At 40.7% G+C, this 21,495-nt stretch overlaps 1 protein-coding gene across 14 annotated transcripts in view; it reads right to left on the bottom strand.

Annotated features, from left to right (window-relative positions):
• tenm4 (teneurin transmembrane protein 4) overlaps nt 1-21,495 on the bottom strand; it is a 192,332-nt gene that overhangs the window by 8,830 nt on the left and 162,007 nt on the right. For all 14 annotated transcript variants that reach the window (XM_044203214.1, XM_044203212.1, XM_044203216.1 and 11 more), the window contains 5 exons: nt 14,685-15,562; nt 10,011-10,183; nt 6,749-6,984; nt 2,717-3,013; nt 86-1,700 (listed from right to left, as the gene is read on the bottom strand). In XM_044203214.1, coding sequence (XP_044059149.1) covers nt 86-1,700; nt 2,717-3,013; nt 6,749-6,984; nt 10,011-10,183; nt 14,685-15,562 — 3,199 coding nt within the window. The remainder of the gene's footprint in view (nt 1-85; nt 1,701-2,716; nt 3,014-6,748; nt 6,985-10,010; nt 10,184-14,684; nt 15,563-21,495) is intronic.

The following is a 21,495-nucleotide window of genomic DNA, read 5'->3' as shown; positions in this document are numbered from 1 at the left end:
TTTCCCCATTTTCGTCTGCAAAGGAAACGAAAATGAGAAAAAATCTCTCATCTCTTTAGAACATAGGTCTGTTAAGTGAACTTACCTGTCATATAGCACTTTATCTCCTCATTGTTGCTGAGAGGATTGTTATTCTTGAACATGTACAAGTTGAATGGCACAATGTGGTTGCTGTTGAGACGTTTCCAGATCTCATGGTCAGGTGTTGTCCAGCGGCCAGCAAGGACATCATAGTCCCGTCTGCCCATGTGGACCAGTCTGCTGAGAGGCTCATACAGGCCTCCCTGGTAGCCGATTATGAGCTGGAAGCTGGGGTTGGTGTCAAGGTAAACCTCTCCGAACGCTGTATGAAGGACCTGCTTGATCATGAGGCCTGAGCCACTGAACACAGCCAGAGGGGTGCCTATGTTATCACAGGCCACATAAAACTCATCCCCGCTGCTTAGCTCCATGGCAAAAAGGTGTCCCTGTAGGTCATAGTACAGTGAAGTGATCTCAGAGCTGGAGTGATTGTACATATGGGTGACCCTAGTGGGGCTGGATAAGTCAGCATAGAAGAACTGCAGGTGGTGGCCCATGCTGCTTCTGCTGGACACCCTCCTGCCCAGGCCATCATAACGGTATTTGATGCTCCAACCGCTCACTTTGTTGTACACCTTAACCAGCAGGCCCACTGAGTTGTAGTCAAAGTAGTCGTTCCCTCGCTGCTTGAGGAAACCATCCTCATCCATCCTGTACTGGACATCTCCCAAGCGAGTAATGCGGTCTCTGATATCATAGCGTAGTGGTGTGAGGCGTGCGCTGTTTCCAGGGCTGAGGAGGTGCAAGTTGCCGTTTAGGTCATAGCTGTACCTCCACAGAGGCTTGTCGTTGATGGAGACCACCTGGAGTTGACCATCGGCATCATACTCGTATGTGTAGCGTGTGGTGTTGGCATAAGGCCCAACCTTTAGCTCCTTGGCCACCACTCGCCCCATGTTGTCATATTGCACCATCATCCAGTACATGAGCGAGCGAAAGATCTCATATTGGACTTCCTTCACCCGGCCATAAGCATCAAAGTGTTTGGTGTGGGTCATCACTGCTGTGGTGATAATTTGATTTATGTCATAATAGATTACTCCAAATTTGCCAAACTGCTCTGTTTTGCCAGACACGTCATCATAGCGATACAAGTCGATTGGCAGCGGTGTTTCATTGATGACAGCCTGCATGCTAGTTACTCGGAAACTGTTGTCGTAGACATAGTCAAATCTGGCGTTGACCATGCCCTCTTCACTGAATCTGAAAATCTGTCTGTCAATTAGTGGGCCAATCTGACGGTAGCGGATGGTGCAGGTAAAGCCCTCACTCTGCAGGTTGACTGTCTTCAGCATGCCTGCCACCTCATCATAGGAGAAACCGATGCGTGTGGTGTCATAGAGAATCTCCAGCAGCTTGGCAAGCTTGCCGTATTTGTAGATGACCCTGCGGCCTGTGCCCAGGTAGGTGGTCTGCAGCAACTGGCCGTCCTCACTGTAGTCCTGGAGCACTGAAGCGTTACCCTCAGTGGGCCGGTAGGTGTTTCTGTAGTAGCCAATGGAGCAGGATGTCTCTAGGGTCTGCCGTGCCACGTTGGGCATGGTCACAGAGGATAGTCGGTCATTTCTGTCAAATTCAAAGATATACTGCCTCTGGCTGTAGAGCAGCAGTACCATGGACTGTAAAGAGAATGTGAAACATTCAGAGTATTCTTTGAGTTATTTAAATACAGTGTAAGATTAATTATATTTAATAGGATAATATATTTGATATATATATTGATATAAACAGAGTATCACAAAATAAGACAAGATTAAAAAAATAATTATATATATACATATAAATTATATAAAACAAACAAAACATAAAAAGGAATTTGAATCTATTCCTTACATTAGCTACATAATGTGTACTTTCACTAAGTGTAGGTTTGGAATGTACAAGACACTGGTGTACCGCAAAAGGACAAGCAAAATGTCAAAAGCAATAACATACTATGCATGCAAGTCTGATTCAGACCAAATCTAATTTCCATCTTTAAAGTGGAGTTGTTGATATTCCTCTGACATTAAGATTTCCTTAAGAGATGATTTCATAAACAGGCTGCTTCTTGTTTCTTATATGTGGGATCTTTTGATCCAAACAGTATGAGGGAACAGAATTTTTCACAACTCGACAAATCGAAAGTTTCCATTCGCACCCTTCTTGCACCAATAAATGATGTCTTTAAATCAGTTCTAAGGCTGTCACAACAGGCTGCCAGCATCTCAGCACTTAGAGGTTGCTGAAAAACTAACTATAGACTATTAACAAGGTTTTGTCTGAGCTGGAGAATCGCAGCTCTTTACCTTCTCCTCAACAATCTTGCCTTCAGTTAGTGATTAGAAAGTGACATTTCACTCTGTTCTTCTCATCAGAGCCATTTCAGGTTGGGCTTTTCTGTCAGACTATGGTAACAAAATATAACATCTACGGTGCACCAGACAGGTTCTAATTACATTTCTGCTGATATCTGTGCTAGTGCCTGATAATGCAGCACAAACACTGCTGTAGTACTTTTAACTTCAGTCTAAAATCTCCTGTCAAGGTTCTTACACAAACATACGTCAACAATTTCTCTGTACAACATGTCTCTACCATCTTTATATTTATCTTTAAACCATTTAATCATCATTACAGCACCAACAATTTGTACCTTCTCAAGATAAGTGTAGCTCCACGATTTACCATCAGCAAATATCTGGGAGGTAATTCTGCCATTCTGGTCATACTCCATGCGTACAGACATGGTACCTCTTTGGATACCTGCCACATGCCCTCCAGGGGAATACGTGACATTGACTCCATTCAGACGACTGCTTGGCGCCCACAGAGTGGGCCGCCCAGCATGGTCGTAGTGGATCCGTAACGTAAACTTCCTGTGGTCATCGTAGACCTTTTCCGTCCTGGTGATTCGATCAAAGTCTAATGACAGCAAGTTTCTGTTATGAACCTATAGGAGAGGAAGCAGTGCGTTAGAAACATTCAATTTGACCACAGGAGCTCCACCGAGAGGGAATAAACATGTTAGAAGTTTGAAATGATTGAGAGGAATTGGTGCACTGCTAATCTGAGGTGGAACCTTATGAGGAGAGCTTTAATCACAAAGTGATTATTTTATATTCTTCTTTTCACAGCTTTTAATTACAACAGAGGAGCTGTATCTCAGAACTGCAGGAGCTATTGAAGTGATGAAATTATAAGAATTACCATATTTCTTTGTTTGTGTAAAAATTCAGCAGAGTCTTAGTGGGAGTATGCCTATTCATGCAAGAAACATTAGAGCCACATTGATCATTAAATTCATTTTCACTGCTTACTGAAAAGAATTACTAGGCGCAGATGACTCTCATTTTATTTAGCCATTTCTGTAAATTGGAAAAGAGGAGAAAAAAATCAATTCTTTTCCTGTGTGACTCAGAACATTGTTTAAATAACACTTCAAATTTTTTGCCTCTTTTGAATGCATAAGGCGGCACACAGTGACCCTTGCTTCACTGTGATCAGAGCAGAAAGATACAGCTCTGAAGAATGTAATCCTTAAGGCCATGTTCAGGTCAGCACAGAGTCGAACCCACTGCCAGGTTTTATCTAGGAGGAAGCTTCTGTGCTGCAGCCAAAAAGATCAACCAACAGCCTACCATTACGTTTCTCAGTCAGCAGCCTCTGTAAGCAAAAGCTACAGAGGAAAAAGAAATCAAATCAAGAGGAGAAAAGGGCCTTAGGTTGCTGGCCAAAGCAAGTCTCCATACAAACCACTACTTTAAACACCATCTGGAAGATTTGGGAAAATGTGGTCGTAGAGGTCTCTGGCATTAATAAAAACTGCCCCCCTGATTCTGTATTATTATTATTCACGTTTTTTTCTTAATAATGTACAAAGTTTCTCTTCAGATGTGCTATCGTTTGGCTTGGTAAAATGCTTGGCAAGGCTTAAAAACATCTTAGCTCAGAAAGCTGCTTCTGGCTACTTTCCAGACACATGCCACAGAGCAGGTCGCAGGGGGTTTGCTGAGAAGCCTCACTTTTTTAATCTCACATTGAGAAAAGCATGCTTAGGTCTCTCATCTGTGAAGGGACAATTACACCAGACGCAATTAATGTCACTGATACCTAATTGAGAGGATTACTTTACACTAAAAGCAACAGATTGATGAGGAACACGATTCCATGAAGGTTTGGAGTGGCACAAGCAATTTGAGCCCCAAGACTGATGGGGGTGGGGGGTGGGGTGAATCCTCCAATGTTCAAGGAATAAGAACAGGGGGGTCCACAGACTGCACTGACAAAAGTGAAATTACTACAGCATTTAGACTGAGATTTGTTAAACTACCTAGATTCTTAAAGATAAGCGACTGGATATCAAAGACTGAGACCCCTCCTGCTCAGGCATTTCCTGAAACACTGGACGCAGTGTTTTAGACTCTTTCATAGGCAACAGAGGCCTGCTGTCTGTCCAAAAAGATTGTATTGAGATCGTTTCCGACAGGAAATAAAGTATCGCAAAAGACTCAACAGGGTGGAAAAAACCTCTTACAGCAGAGATCCCAAGATCCCATGAGAATGGAAACCCACTCAAGAGGAATTATTTTAAATTGGACATTGCCTCTAAGAGGAAAATAGATGTGTAGAAACAGAAGAGGGGACTTTTACACTACATTAGACCTACAATGTTACATTTTATACTGTCCTCAACATAAAACATTAGAGCAACATCTCATCTCTCAATCAATATCAATGACTTTTGTGTCAAATTACAATCTCAATATGTTATTTTACAAATGAAAATGCTTTCGGTCATCGGTTCTCATGATTCAACACCTATTCTGTTTTCTTCAATAACATCAGTTATGTTTGTTCTCACATTGCAATCAAAGAAAATAAATTCTATCATTTTATTTGTTTCTAAACCGTATCTCTTTTGAACAACCAGCCCTAAATTATAAGACGAAAATGCTAATATAGAGATATCAGCTTCTTCTCTGTTTTAAATTCCACATTGAAGTGGTTGAGGATTCTTGCTATGGCGGAGTGGCAGCCACAAGGGTTCTCTCATTACTGTATACTTACAAGCTACTCAGCTAAGACAAGGATTTGTTTCCATGGAAAGAAACAGAATGACTGTGCCTTGGCAATATAAATCATGAACGTGGGTGGCTGGGAGGGGGAGAGCCCGAGTGGCACGTGTCACTGTGGAAGGGGTAAACTGAGGACCATCAGTGACCCCAATAGCCTTAGGACATGAAATGCACAATACAACAAACACATGCATGTATAGTTCCACATTGTAATAAATGCAGGCAGAGAAACAAACTGGAATACAGACAGCAACAACCCAAACACTTATGCTTTTCTCCGACATCTTCGCTCATTTCCTTGAACAACAAAGACATGTGAAGTCAGAGCTACACAGTTGCCTCTCTTGCTTCGTTTCTCATGCATCTCATGCATTCCCCCATGCACTGCCACACACTCATCCAGCCACCCACGTAATATCACTTGACATGCCACTCAAGGTCGCTCAATGATTCCAGCTCTGTTCATCCCCTCTGTTCCTGCCATTAGGCTGCTCCCATTTCCTATCTCACTCCTGGGGCCATTGTCTGTAACATACATTAGATGCTTTCACTTCCAAAGGGACGACAGAGCCATTAAATGGACAGCCAATGACAGACAAAGTGGCACCTCCCCATTAGCTGTGTCTCCTCCCAGAGAATGTGGAAGCCAACTTAAGCAAAGTTGTTATTTGCCTTAAAAAGCCAAGAAAAACTATACAAGCCAATCAATCAGGATATATTTTTTATAGGCGCACCCTGTGTTAATAGTAATTTCCAGTGGGTCATTCTAGATGCTTTATGGTCAAACATTGGGTGTTTATCTCATTATGAAAAGGGACCTGTTGATATTCTGTAACTGCATCATCTTTGCAAGGTTAGCTTGCTGAGGCCATTTACCCAATCACATATCTCTTTGAATTTTGATTTTATCTACAAGTATTTTACAGACTTGTCTTATCAAAATACTAAAAGTGTGCACAACACTGAATTCAAATTTATTTAGTCTACTTAGGTCACATTCAGACCAAAAATAGACTTGCATTAAAAAAAATGCAAGGGGTTGTATTGATGTGGGTGTGCTGCTACAGGTACAGGTGAGAAGATTCACTTCCAATCATTTTCTGCTCTGTCAATGATTTCAAGATAAATAACAGCATTTCACTTCATGTTACAATGTATTCTACATGGAATGTGTGCATGTATGTGATTGCCCAGTACAGTGCTTTGCCTGATGGCATTGTATTGCAGTTTGGCAAAGGTTGAGTCAGGTTAATTTTTTTCCCCCAAACGATCCTGCATTTTGGACCCCGCTGTTCCAATGTCTTTTGCATGTCACAGTGCTTATGTTGGTCTGAACATAGCTCTCTTCCAGTGAACAGGGCTGCTATCTGTTAGTCTACACCTCAGACTCACATTGAGGAATGCAGAAGTCTTTCAGTTAAGGCTTTACCACAGTGCACAGTGAGTATACAGTGAGTATAGTCATATAAAGGAGCTAGCTGTAATTCAATGCCATTTTGAGTGAGATAGAAATTTTCTTCACTCCCATGATCCATCCTTTAACATTGATCTTGTGGTACTTTTTAAGTGTGTATAAGCACAAGTTACTTTTAGCAATGCAGCATGCTTACCCTTAATCTGCGTCCATACACAGTGACCTGGCCACGAGCCTGCTCCTTCCTCTGTCTCCACTCCACCAGGTTAAGGCCATTGTCAATGGCCAGGGTTACGTTCCTCTTGCTGACTGTGGGGTTGACTGTGCCGGCCAGCAGGTGGGGCTCGGTGTGCAGGGACACTTCCATACCATTAGCCAATACTAGCTGTAGCGAGCCATCCAGACCAATGAAATAGCTGTTCCGAACTTGATCTGAGGATGTAGAGGGGGCATAGGGGAAAACGATTAGGATTAGGATTAGAAAAAGAGAAACATTCAGAGCTTCTTGTAGCTGATGTAAGAAGGCTAAATCTAATATTCATTTCAGTGAGACACAAACATAATGACTTAAAATGGCTGCTCAGCAAAAAGAAAGCCTTTAGCAGCAGTATTTAACTGAACCCCTGCAATAATGTTGGGTCTGTGACAACAAAGATCAATAGTGAGAGGTTTCACAGAGCCAGTAAAGTAAAGTTTTACAGCTGTTGCAGCAGTCTCGAGGATATAGGGGAAAGAAAACTATCAAAGCTGCTAGCTTGCCTCTGGCCACAGAGAAGGAAGGGTGAACACACACACACACACACACACACACACACACACACACACACACACACACACAAGGGATAAATCTGAGCCTGTCTGTTACAGTCCCTAGGTGATGACAGCCTGTGTTCCAGCTCCAGACCAGTGACTAATGTTTCCACTGAGCATCTCATATACATTCATCAGAGAATGCCTCCTTCTTGCCTCCTGTCAGTAGACTGACAAGGACCAGGATGAATATTATTCTCATTAAGAACAATGGAAAATTAATGGCTTGTCAAACACTACATTAATTAGTTGACTTCATTTAACAGAAAAAAAAATCCAAACATACACTGCAATTTCCTCATGTTGACATGTCATGTTAAAGTGGCTGTGACTATTTTGCACAGAGAACAACAATAAACATCACATGAGAAGATCAAGTTTTGTATCTTTTTCTTTTGCCCAGAGTGCTACAGGACGTGTTGTGCTGCTGAGACAAGAGAAATGGGCAGAGGAGGCAGGGCTGACCTTGCACTGGCCCTTGCCTCTCTCCATCATACAGACACTTCAGGGGTTGACCAAAGGCGTCTGGGACAGACCCTACCAAAAGGAGGCCTCTGAGACCAGATGAAGCTGGAAATACTGCTGAATTGGGGAGTTCACACTAATGCATGCATACAGTTCAGCAAGGGAGGTATCTGTCTCTCACTAACATTTAAGGGGGCTGTAGAACAAAAGAAATAATGGAACAATACACCTGACCATCATGCTAAGGCTCACCAAATAATATAGTTAGTTATAATTTACTGCTTTACTCAGTCATATTAAGTATTATTAGTCATATAAGCATGTCAAATTTGTATTTTCGGCCCTATTGAGTAAGTTAGAAACTTTACATAGTGGCTAATATGTACAATACAAGTGCAATATCTTTACATTATTTCACACTTGAATCTCTATTTTCATGACTATTTTTATTTCAACTCACTACTATATAAAATGTATTCACATTTGACAAGTGTATATTTGGCACTTTTATATTTGATTTATTTTATTATCTCTTGATGACTACACCTGATTGGAGCAACTACAATTTTGAAGACAATTACAATAAAGCTTCCTTGAATCTTAAAGTTATCAGCTTCACATAATGACAACACAATTAACAACCCTGAGGTGTGTTGAAGCTAGCACAGAAGAGGACAAACACACAACCAGATGACCAGAAAGGAATCTTGAAAGCGGTGCACTCATGTGTTATGTGATCACCTCGTTGCAGGCTTACAAAGCGGACAATAGTGAATTAATTAACAGCAGAGTTCCTAAGACAAGGTCACATTGCGGAGGTGACCAGTCCATTGAGCAACAGTGAGAAACCAGAGATTGTCATCTTCTGTTTCAGACACAGCTTTGCAGAGGGTGGAGGACACGTTCAAATCAGTGTTAGAGGGGGAGAGAGTATGGGTGGGGCAGTCTTTAAAAAACTGAAGTAGGTCCAGAAAGTCCAAAGCTATCAATGCATAATGAACGAAGCAATTGGTATACAAATGAGGTGGACTAAGCCACAACATCAGTCCGCCCTCTGCCTGCATCTCTCTCACTAAAAACTTGAAGGCTCTCGTATGGGCCACCAGCATTGTGCTTTATGAATTGTGTTTTATGACAGAAAGTCAATATATGTTTTCACTCTGGTAAATGGGAGTTGCTACACATTTTATTAAAAAACAACAGAGGAAAAACAAATACTACTGTGAATAAGCTCTGTAATTGATAAGTAGTGAGACATTACATCGTCATTTAAAGGTCAGCTCACCCAGATTACAAAAAACATAATTTTTAATTAACCCCTATATACAGTATAGCCATACATATGGTTTTGGTTTTATGGGTCCAGATTTTGAGATATCTGTATCTGAAATGTCTGGCTCCACCTCAGTACAGTAAGATAGAGGTGAGTGGAATTTAGTTTAAGCTGCTCAAAGCACTGAAAAATGAAATCTGAAAAAGTCAACAGCTTTGTATTTGACCAGAAACAATATCCTGGTTATTCTGAATCTTAATCTACAGACAATCAATGGTCCCCGTTAAAACTGTTGGTTAGCCCACATGGCAGCAGCCCACATTACTCAATTAGGCCAAACCAGACGGTGCCTGCCTGCAAGCTCCCATCCCAGGCATCCCTACCTTGAAGCGGGTCCATCCCAAAGTGACAGTCCACAGAGATCTTTGAATCGCTTATTGTCTAGTCCCTTACCTGACACTAGTTTGTCTTGGGACATCATACAAGGAGCTATTGGCCCCTACAACACAGCTTCCACAATCAAAAGGGCACACAAACCCCTTCACCATGATGAGGCAGCAATTCTGAACTTGTTAACTTTCACAATTGTGACACATGTACACTGCACAGGCAATTGAAATGTTCATTGATAACAAAACTGTGAACCTAAAGCAATCGAATATGTGTCTATTAGACCATGGAAATATTTGATCTATCTATCTATACAAATATAGTGTGCAAAAAGCAGTATGGGAAGATCCTCTTTATGACTTTTACAGTACCTGATCATAACTTTATACTGTAGATAATTACCAGAAGCAAAAAGATTTTGTTGTTGATGTAAAGTTAAAGCTTTTGGCTATTCCATTAACACAAAATACGTTAAAAAAATCACCTGCTCCACTTGTGAGCTACAGTAAAAGACACTCACCCTGCATGAGTGTGTAGAAGGTGCCAGAGGCTGACAGGTTGGTGGTGATGGTGATATCCTCTTTGTTGGAACCCTCTGTCTGGATGCGGACTGAGCTGTCGGCGTCTGTACGGTAGCTGCTCACTCGGCCCGTGGGGTAAGTGACGTTAGTCAGACGCCCGTAACTGTCATATCTACAAAGAAATACATTGATGTGAGCCAAAGAAGGCAAAGAGGGGCATGTCATCTGATGCGGTGTATGGACAGTAACTACAGCGGAATCATAAACAGTGCTGTAGCATGAAAAATTTACTGAGCCCTGTTGAGATTTGTTAAATCATAACGAAGCAATCATAATCATAAATGCAGGTCAGGTATGCATAAATGCATGTAGGTACATAAATGTGACTAATGAGTTGCACTGTCATCTCAGATTCACTGTGATTATGAGTTGCTATCTAGGATAAACTGTTCCAGTTGTAATTACAAGTAGGAATTGGGAGTTTTTTGTAGAGTGCGATATTTCCCTCTTGGTATCACAAATTGTGGAAATGTGTCAACACGGGCAGTAAACACAGTAGCAAATCCATCAATGTTGGCAGCCTGAGGTAATAAAACTCAAAACTATCAGCTTTAATCACTGAAGCACAATCAACACAACTTGTGTGCAATGTCTGCTGCAGTTTTCAGTATTCATGAATTGATGAGTGTGCTTACACCAACGAGTAAAACAAGTTTGGACTATTATAGCTCTTCCAATAGGATGTGAATGTGACATTAATATAAATGCTACTAAGTTTGTAAGTAACTTTCAAAGGATGGAAGCACACAATAAAAAAACCTACTACTATTAACAAGGAAAAACTGTCATGGCCAAGACGAGAAAGCACACACCTTTTCACATTTGGAAAACTGCTTATTAGCTTAAAAGATTAGTGATATTACCGAATCTCATTATACAGGAGCACTGAGGTGCGACTTCTTGGAGAGATGCAGCATCTCCCTAGCCTACAAATCAGTCAGTTCATCACATACGGGAACATGAGTGGCCAGATTGTTTCATTTTGCTCTCAGAGAGCACATCAGCATTGCACAATTTGAAATCTCTCAGATTGCCAGTGTTCCAGAATGGGAGTAAGTGAACGGTACATTACTTAGAATGAAGACTTTTATCCGCACACTGAATACAGATTGGAAAGCCCTCTTCAATGTTGCTGCCTGCCATAATAAAGCCTCTAATAAATGAGATGGCGGGTGCTGGTTTACGGATATTTCCTCAGCGCTGCCATCTCAAATATCCAATATGGAAAGGAAGAGTGGGAGAGGAATCATCTCCCAGAGATAAATGTTATCTGATCTCAACTGTACTAGGGACTGGGATTCATAGACGCATGAAGTCTTCCACTTCAGGAAATACTAAATAGCAGAGTAATTTATATCTAAAGCATTTGATTTCTTTTGATACCGCTCATATTTTATCAGCAAGATATTCTCCCTGTGTTCATCATACAATCAAAGCTTTTGCAGTGAAAGCACCAGAATTTACATGTTGCCTGCACTATACCACTTTTAACTGTTCAATTCATTGGACAAAGAGTGTTCCTGTTTGCCTTCACCTGTGCACTAAAGTCCACAGAGTCCACAAGACAGAAATCTCATTCTAGAGCGAAGCTGCATGCCCCAGCTTGATCACTGACCCAAACTCTCTCTGTCTCTATTAGGGTCTTGAGCTAGAGCCATTCCTCGGGCTTAACCGCTGAGCTGTAATGGCGCTTGCCTGCTTCAACTCAGCTGCCTATTACCTTGCTTTCCCTGGACAAGAGGGGCGTGTGGGGGCAGGGTGCTCTGCAGAAGGAGAGGACTGCTTTTTCCCTGGATGGCCAAAAGTCCATTCGGATCGCATCACCTCTGTGTCACATGCTAGCTCAATGACCTTTCACGCTGGGGCCCAACAATAGGCAGGACACTTCATATCAGGATCCCCTCCAGCATACCTAACCTCAGTTTTATGCATTAGTTATTCTCATATTTTCACTTCCTCTTGCTACCTGAGAATGTCGGAACATATGTGACTGATGACTGTGGAGATGATATAAAGGCAACAGCCATGTGATTGCTTCAACTTCATTAACAGTTGTTTTACATGATTCGGCTGTTACTACTGATGTATTAAATCAACCTAATACCATTTGCTTGAACCCAGTGGCTACAGCACATTTGTTACCAAACTGAAGCATTACTGCCCTATTAATTAGAGGCTAAGAGAACAATTAGGCATCCTTCAGAATGCTACAAGATTTAATAGATTTACAGTAACCCTTAAACATAAGCACTTATCACTACAACAAAAACACCAGGAGGTTAGCAGAGCATCTGCGTATACAGTAAATGTCAGAAAAGATGAGGTTGCCAAGGGTTACAACAGTTTGACTGTGTAACAGATGTCGTTTGTTCACAAGTTAGTCCTTTGTGTTTTGTTTCTGCATTTATCCAAATTCATTTCAATCTATAAATTGTTTAGCAGTGGACTTTGTTGAGCAGAGATAAATGGAGGTTCCTTTTCAATTCTGATGGTAGCAAATTATGGTTTTGACCCTCAGGTAGCGGAGTGACCTTCAAAGCTAATTATTCAAGAAAAACAAACACTCTTTATTGGGTCTAAATGAAATACGGATGATCTGACTTGCTTGTGGGTAAATATGAAAGAGAAACAGGAAACGAATAATTCCTTTGCTTCATTTTATCCTTTACATATTTCTAAATACATAACCATGTTTTGAAAAAGGATGGAGAGTATTTTGTACTCTCTGCCAACATGCATGTATTAAAAAGGAAGTGGTGGCTCAACAACTTTGCTTTGTAGATTGTTTTTCTATGGTACTTTTTATACATACTTGAATAAAAAAAAGTTTCAAGTTTTGTCAGGACATAATATTTTGTGAAATTATAATAAAGCGTTTGTTCAACCAAAAAACCCTTCTGTTTTCATTCCTTTAAGGGCCATTGTAATAAAAATAAATGATAATAATAATTGTGTAATACTGTATACTGTGATACCGTGAAAGCATGATATTTTCTGAGACGTTTATCGTGCTGTGAAAATCTCATACTGTTGAAACCCTAGTAAGTACTACAGGTTTAAACACTATTTTCACACTTTGTCCCATTTACGACATTTAAATAACAGACTTTCATCGGAATTTCATGATGATACAATCACCATCATCATTTTAAAAGATTCTGTTCTTTAGTGAATGATTACAGGCATTTTTAATTAAAAAGAATAAAATGAGGCGTTGATTTTGTGACATGAGTTTTGTTGGCTGTAATCAACTGTCGAACAGTTCATTACACTGAACATTAGTTTGAATATTTTATGTTTTTTATATGTTCAAGCTGACAATGAGTTAGTGTACATAAACAATGATCCAATTCTAGAATATGTGTACATGCTACAGTATCCTGATTTCTTCCACATTAACTCTGTGATGTTATTAAATAATACATGTGCAATTCAAACATCCTGAAAATCTGTACTTATTTTCTAGATTTTTAAGTATGGGTGAGACTGTGTCCACACACAAACTATGTCTTGTTCAGCCAGAGCTGAACAAAGACTTTTGCTCTGTCATTGTGATACTGAATATCTATTGTTTGTATTTCATCTTAAAAAAAAAGCATTGTGTCACTGGTGCTATAATATCTCTGTCTTTTCTTTAGAGCCATTTTACAGAAAGTCAAAGAGAAATAATTCAGAATTCCAACCACCCACTGGATTTGTTGAAGCCTTAGGCAATTCTCTACCTTGAGAAATGCCTATGCAACCGTCTCAGATGACGACCAAATCAAACACAGGTGATAAATGCCTGCTCAGATTAAACAGAGCATCTGATTATGTGTCAGAGTGTTATATTCCTCCAGCGAGGTGTAACAGATGTCTGACTAGCCAATCTGCTTAATCAAACTTTTTGGAATGACATTCATTTAGCACAGTATCCCTTGGTACAGTATATTAAGCTAAGGGACAGATTGCTCCATAGAAGTCACAAGAACATGAAATCCTAAGCTCCAGTGCTGCAGCATGTGGGAGTGTTTTCAATTGTTCCCTCACAATGTGTGGTTTGCCTCAATCAATTACTACCTCTGGCTATTCTATTATGCTCATATTGCCGGGCCTTGTCGCAGTCCAACCGGTAAAATGTGCTTGCCAGCAGATATACAGGATGTTGTTCCTGTACCTTATGACTCCAAACAAGTGATGGTCTGCAGTCTGTCACTGCAAGCAAGGGTGCAGATGAGTAACATATCATCCAGTAATCCTATTTGGTATGATAACAGGAAACAGGATTACAACCATACTTCCACAGGTCTTGTATTCTGAGTGACATAAACATCAAGGCATAGGAAGGTAGCTCATGTGCCAAAATATTGAACTCAGATGTCAAAGAGTTCTTCAACTCTAAACATTCACTCTCTAAAGCATCTTAGCATTTAGTGCTACCAATACAGAGCTTCCAGTTAAAATATTTCAGACATGACTTTTAAATGAAAACTGTATAATGGATTTAAGAGATTTAACATAGCTATTTAGTTGCTCTCTGGGCCGAAGCAGTAATCTATAATCAGCTCATCTAGGATCCACACTATGGGTATAAGGATTATAAAGGTGTTTTGCAAATGTTTCTTATTACTTACTCAAAGAAGGTTGTCCATCCATTTTCATTTGTCTTAGTTGCTAGAAGTCCTGAGCTGCCATGGTAGGTCATTACAGCGAGTTCTTGACCCTGGGCAGCAACAGTTTTAAGGGCATTGTTGGTGCCAATGGTGAACCAGAATGTCTGTCCATCGGGGACCATCAGCCACAGAGGCATTCCTGTCGTGTCTCGTCGGACAATCACTGTGTTTTTGTTCTTATCAGTAATGATGCTCAGATCTCCTGATTCTGTGTACGTCAGATTGTAGAGGTGGTCTCCTGTAGTCAGACTTTGTGTGAAAATGTGGCTGCCGTTGGAGTCAAACAGATAGAGTTCATCATTAATGGGAGAGGACACTTCATACATGCTGAGGGGATTTAGATAGGGCTTGTTTTTGCGCACATAGCGGATACGAATGTTGCCTAGATCTGCAATATAAAGCTCTCCATCTGGACACACTGCCAGAGAAGAGGGTGCATTCAGCTTAGCATCCTTGGCATATCCTTCATCTCCAGAGTAACAATCACAGTTGGCATCATTCTTGCAGTCACAGCCACTTGGTGCCCCAGCAACCAGGGAGATCTCTCCATTGGTGGACACCTGTCGTACTCTGTTTATTTTCTTTTCATCTGACTCAGCGATGTACAAAATGCCATTGTGGGACACAGCAAGGGCATTGGCAGATTCCAGGGTGGCATGTATGGCCACTTTGCTCATGAGGAAATGGTCAATCCCAGGCACTTGGCAGTGCATGGGCCGGCCTGCTACAATACGGACTTGATGATTTTCTGAGATCTGGAGTACTACATTGTTGTCCAGGACGTACAGGGAGTTGTCCATGGGACTCACTGCCAGGTCTGTGGGCCACTCAAGACGCACCTAAGAGGAAAAAACACACCAAAAATATCAGCCTCAGGTCACAAAAACAGACCATACTCTTATTGATCCACACATTTTTCACTTTTTCAGAGGGAAACAGTCCCTCAAGGGAAGAATCATTGAAAACTGCTTACAAAAAAGATCGACTGCTGTGAAAAAGGTGGGCTATCTCATAGCTTACGCTGGAAGCAAAAACATTTTTTGAAACAATTTATTATCTGATAAGGAGGAAAAGAGCAGCTGGTGTACTGTTAAAAGAGGAAACACAAAAACATGATTTTTAAGATCAAAGATGATAACAATAGTGGTGGGCAGAACAAGGAAAGATCATTCAAATGATCAGATTAACTGAAAAAAGCTCTCTGCAATTGATCATGAGAACTTTGGACACCTAAGGACTGGGTTTCTGCATCCTTCACCTCTACCGAGCCACTGTTTTTCCTTGCTTTGGGTTATTAATTTTGTAATGACAAGAGATTGCATGAGTCCTTGAAAAGAAACTGGAGCACACTTACCAAATGAACGCCTCTGGCCTCCTAAATTATGACTTATTGTTCTGCTAACAATATATCAGGCTTTTAACAAATTGGAATGATTGGATTCATACAATTTACCGTTCTCCCTCTCACTTATGATCCCAGGGGGATCTCTTAGGAACATAATATGAAGTGCCATATTTCACTAGAAGCATTTGAGTACCAACAAAGAAGACTGATTAAAACCTATACCAAAATACAAACACAGGTTCAGGTTTTAGGCAACCTATTAGATGAGACCTACAACTGGGAAATGGGAAGGTAAATTAATTTATGTAGCTGTTACTATGGTTGACTAATTTGTCATAATGACCTGGAAATGCAAATTGCATAAACATTTATCACTAGAATTGACAAGGGAGAAATCTCCTGAGCATTAGGTCATGTGTACTTTAATATGAAATAAATTGTGACCTTGACCCTCATATCATACTCTTACTTTCACTTTAATTATGTGTTTTGGAAAAAAACTAAAGCAAATTGTTTACTTTATGTAAGCCAAATGAGTAGAAAGCTAAAAGAAATTGACCTATGCAACATGTTGAGTTCATTGTGTGAGTGTTTGGCCATGAAGTGGGCTACTGTCTGTGGTTAAACAATAAATTCCCCAAAAACTTTTCAATACAAAATGCAGGTTTGTGACTTGTGAATTAAAAAACTTGAGGGTTAATGGTTTCCACTGATAAATGTGGGAAAAAAGTCAAGGTAGACACATTACATTGAACTTTTATTGACATGCTACTCTACATTACACAGCACTAAACACAGGGGTCCTGAAACACAAAATATGACACTCAATAGAGCACAGAGTAGCAGGTTGCTAACAGCCAACAGCTTTCTGGTAACAGTCTGCCATATTATGCCTTTTATTTACCTACTATCAGCACATATTCCTAATTTCGTCATTTAAAGGGCAATGCTGACACAATAATTAATCTAGAACTGACAGGGGATTCTATGGAGATGATTACGTGAATGTTTCGGCACTCTTGGCATTGGTCTTGTTCTTGAATCCCTGACACTCTTTACAAGTGGAGTACCTTAGACTGAAAAACAGATTTGAGCATCACACACAGCTCACATCCCATAAACCTTGCATCATCCCCCACAAAACAGAGGAGGTTTATATAATAGGACATATCTTGGGCTACATACAACAAACAGGAGACTGGCAGTGAATAAATGTCGTCTTTCAGTGAGCAGAAAATGCATTTACTTGGGAAATGAAGGGGAGACTTTCAATTTCTTAAAACCTATTTCTTGTCAACACTGGTGGTTAAATATTTCATGAGCCAGTGTGTGGAGTGGCTCGGGGGAGCTGCTTGTAAGGAGGTTTTCACGCCACTCTGACTGATGAGGGGATATTTCCCGAGCTGCTTTCCCATATGCTGTAACCCGATCATACCCTCCCCTTTATACAGTGGGGCAGCTGTCAGTAGTGCCTGCCTGTCACCAAGGAAGCAAGCCGCGGATTTGTCCCAACACAAAACTATTTTTAAATGTATTTGAACTTGTAATAGAACTATAATGCCATTTTCCATTAGCAATCTCTTCACTCTTTGCTTGTACCAGCATGATGCCTGTCTGAAGAAGAGTAATATGTCATTATTTGAAGTCCCTCTTACATTTGAATTGAATGTCACAGTCAGAACCCTGATAAAGCTTTCTGAAGCTGCTAACATCCTTGAAATATGTTCAAGTGATCTTGTTTTAAGACATGGTTTCCCTCTATTTAAGTTTGAACTCAGCAGGATGCAGAGAAGATTTTCAAGACTTGAAACAGAAAATGGAACAGATTTCTGAAACAGCAAGGACCTGAGGCCTTGGTATAAACAAATTAACACATTCTTGAACGAGGTCAAACTCTTGTCATTTTGCATGATAAAAAAGTTAAGAAATAAAGGTTACAGAGCTGCACATCGAATCAAGAGTGATTTTTGCTGCAGTACGCTCACCGCACAGATGGCATGGCAGGATAACAATGACCTCATCAAAGGAGAGAGAAAGATCTGACATTATTTTTTGCCTAGAACAGGTGAGGTACAGCAAAAGTAATGACCACTGTGATGAGCCTTCTCCAGAAACTCTGGTCCTAAGTGAGGGGTTGGGGAGTGTTTGAAGTAGGAAGCTATGTGCCCTGAATGAATTTTTAATGGATGCTTTTTACTGTCTGAGTGTCTCTGGCAGTGCTTGTGCGATTTGTCATCGTTGTGGAGTCTGCCTGTGTCCTCTCTGCTGTGGAGCTGGGATAGTGAGCATCTATAGGCGCTTGTGTTTGTGTGTGGGGTGGGGGTGGGGGTAAGAGAGCAGCAAGCACGGGTCATGAGGGGGATGGAGTTCCCCTGTGGCTGGAAATGGGCAGCTGGAGGCTTTGCTCCCTCTGCTGAATACATCATTTCACACACACAGAAAGCTTCTCTCCACTGGCATCTGAAGCCCCCTCAGGACCTGTTTGCTAGTCTTACTCAATAACATACACGATGGGGCAAGAAACAAACTAGTGCATGCACATGGAGCAGGGCTTGGACATCAATCAAATGTTATAAAGCCCAAGAATACTCTTTTCATGAGAGCAAAACTAAAATAATTATAGATACTATAGATAACACACACACACACAATACATAACATAACAATACAATACATTTGGATTATAAATTACTGCTATGGCAGGTATGGCAAAACTAGGGAGTCTGGGAGGTGTCATGGAGAGCCCCCCCCCCCCAGTTTGTGCTCTTGAATTAGTAATTTGTGCTCTCTAATTACTTAATTCACGGATATGCACAGATTACTTAATTTGGGCTCTCTATTTAATAGCCTATTGTTTTTGGCGTGAGACACCCACTTTCAAGCCCTGTCTCTTGCTCTCTCGCCGCCCAAACAAAGCCACCCCTTAATGAAATAATATACAGTAGCTGTATCATTAACTAGGCTGCCTCCTCACTCAGGATAATCTCTGAACATCAGGCTTTTTTTCCCCACATTCCAGCTCTGAGACAAAAGCCACAATTTGTGTAGCTTTAGTTGGTGGAGGTGCACACACACAGAGACCTCTCCAAAATTACAAAACACCTTCAGGTAGCTTCTAAATAAACAATTATTACAGACCCTCAATGAGTGAACCCAGCACAGGCTCCAGCTCTGTGGCTGCTGAAAGGGCTGGAGCAGCGCAATATTTTTCACTGCACCCCGAATTACAAATAATAGCCTAAAAATAACAATATATTAGACCAGTTAATGCTGTAGCCTGATATGAAAACAGGCTTGTTGGAAACTAAAAGTTAAGTAGGACACAGTTACTGAGTGTATAATAAGAGGTAATATTAATGCATTTGTCATAATGTGAGCCATCTGTGTCTCTTTGTCCAGTTGAAAGTCAGGCACAAATACACTAATAGGCAACAATATACTGGACTGGGCCAAGAACACTCAAGCTTTTTACAGGAAGGGCCAGAGCCGCCTCTATTTTCCTTCAACATCTGCCGGACAATGCTGAGGATGTTTATGAGTCTGTGGTGGCCAGTGCTATCCTGTATGCTGTCGCATGCTGGGGCAGCAGGCTGAGGGGAGCGGACGCTAACAGACTCAAGAAACTGATCCGTAAGGCCAGTGACATTGTGGGGGTGGAGCTGGACTCTCTGGTGGTGGTGTCAGAGAGGAGGATGCTGGCCAAGCTACATGCCATCTTGGACAGTGTCTTCCACCCACTCCATGACGTGCTGGTCAAACTAAAGAGTACCTTCAGCGGAAGACTCATCCCCCCAAAAAGCACCACAGAGCGCCACAGGAAGTCACTCCTGCCTCTAAGTGTTAGTATATATGACCCTAAGTCATTAAACTGGACATTGATCATTAACATCACTGCAATACTTGAAATAGTGGAATATTCTGTGTTAATACTGCTGTGCAATATACTCTTTTCAGTTTAAAATTCCCTATTTATTGATATTTATTCATACTTCTATTACTGCTGTGCAATATCCACCATCTCACAATAATCTTAATAAGCTACACTTAACTTGACAGTTCATGCAATATTACTTTATATCGTATTATTATCATCAACCAGTAAACCCACTTCATACTTCACACTTATTTTAATTTTATACTTATACCCACTTGGTACTTAATTTATCTGACCTGTATTACAGTGTATTATATTTTTTGCTTAGTACTTCTATTCCTGTGTGCACTGACGTGATAGTGGGCTGCTGTAACAAAAGAGTTTCTCCTCGGGGATCAATAAAGTATTTCTGATTCTGATTCTGATACAAAGCAGGAATGAGCGACAGAGCCACATTGTGATATCAGCACAGAGATAACCACGGTAAAAAAGAAAATGCTAGAGTAGAGCCCCAAAACAGCAAAATACTCAAGGAACTTATCGCAAAACTTCCTAAAATAATACAGATTTTTTTTAAAGGACAACCATCAAGACTGCATCCCCTTCGAGTAGTAATGGGAAGCCTGCTAGTCAGCGTCCCAGGATCAGTACCTTGGACAGTGATTATGATCGACCTGTAAAGACGAAGGCCACTATTGACTGCTGATCTATTTATAGTCTTTAACCTTTATCACAATTGAACATTACTTAACATCAGTGAAGTTTTCAACTCATTGTAGACCTGTTGTGCAGAAGCCTGCAGGCAGATAAAGTCACATTAACCTGAGGTGGAAAATAAAAACAGAATTGAGATAAGTGGGTTGATATTGTCTTGAAAATAGCACACAGCTTTCAAACTATTTGAAATCAATAATTTTTTGTTTCCACATGTAAGATTAAACAAATTTCATTTCACTATTCGTTAGAAACAGTAAAAATCCTTTGTTTAATATTTTTGGGATAGTGCCAGGTGTGTGATGCATGCAGGTTAATTTTCAGTCACAGTCCAGTCTGCTTCCTGTGAGTTCTGCTGTTGATGGAAAAGTTGTTTCACATTTCATGTTTGATGGAGCACGTTTTTAGATAAATTAATCTCAATTTAAAATGGACTTGCATCATTGTACTAATTGAGGGCATTCCTCCATAACATCATCATATACGAGACACTTCCAAATTGCATAAAGCCATTCACCAAATTTGATTTTCTCTGTTTTTTTAAAAAACAAATTTTAAAATCTAACCAATCCTGCCCCCTGCACACAGGAGGCTGTCCTGTGCGTTAACCTACACCAGGGTCCAGCCACCAGCTGTGGCTTCTGAGGGGCTTGAACACCATAATATTACACAACGGTAAGCTCTGGTTTTATGCAGAAGGTAATTTGGTTTAATGGACAAAGTGATACATGTCAACATGTTTAATTTCACTGACTAGTGGATCATGTTGGCAATGTGTGATATGCAGAGTTTGGACTTTTAACAACAGTAAAATAAAAATGTTCTGACAGATTTGATGG

Source organism: Siniperca chuatsi, linkage group LG7 (genome assembly GCF_020085105.1).
Source record: "Siniperca chuatsi isolate FFG_IHB_CAS linkage group LG7, ASM2008510v1, whole genome shotgun sequence".
In the NCBI taxonomy this organism is placed as follows: Eukaryota; Metazoa; Chordata; class Actinopteri; order Centrarchiformes; family Sinipercidae; genus Siniperca; species Siniperca chuatsi.
The sequence above is the reverse complement of the archived record's forward strand: the minus strand, read 5'-3'. Positions and strand labels throughout refer to the sequence as shown.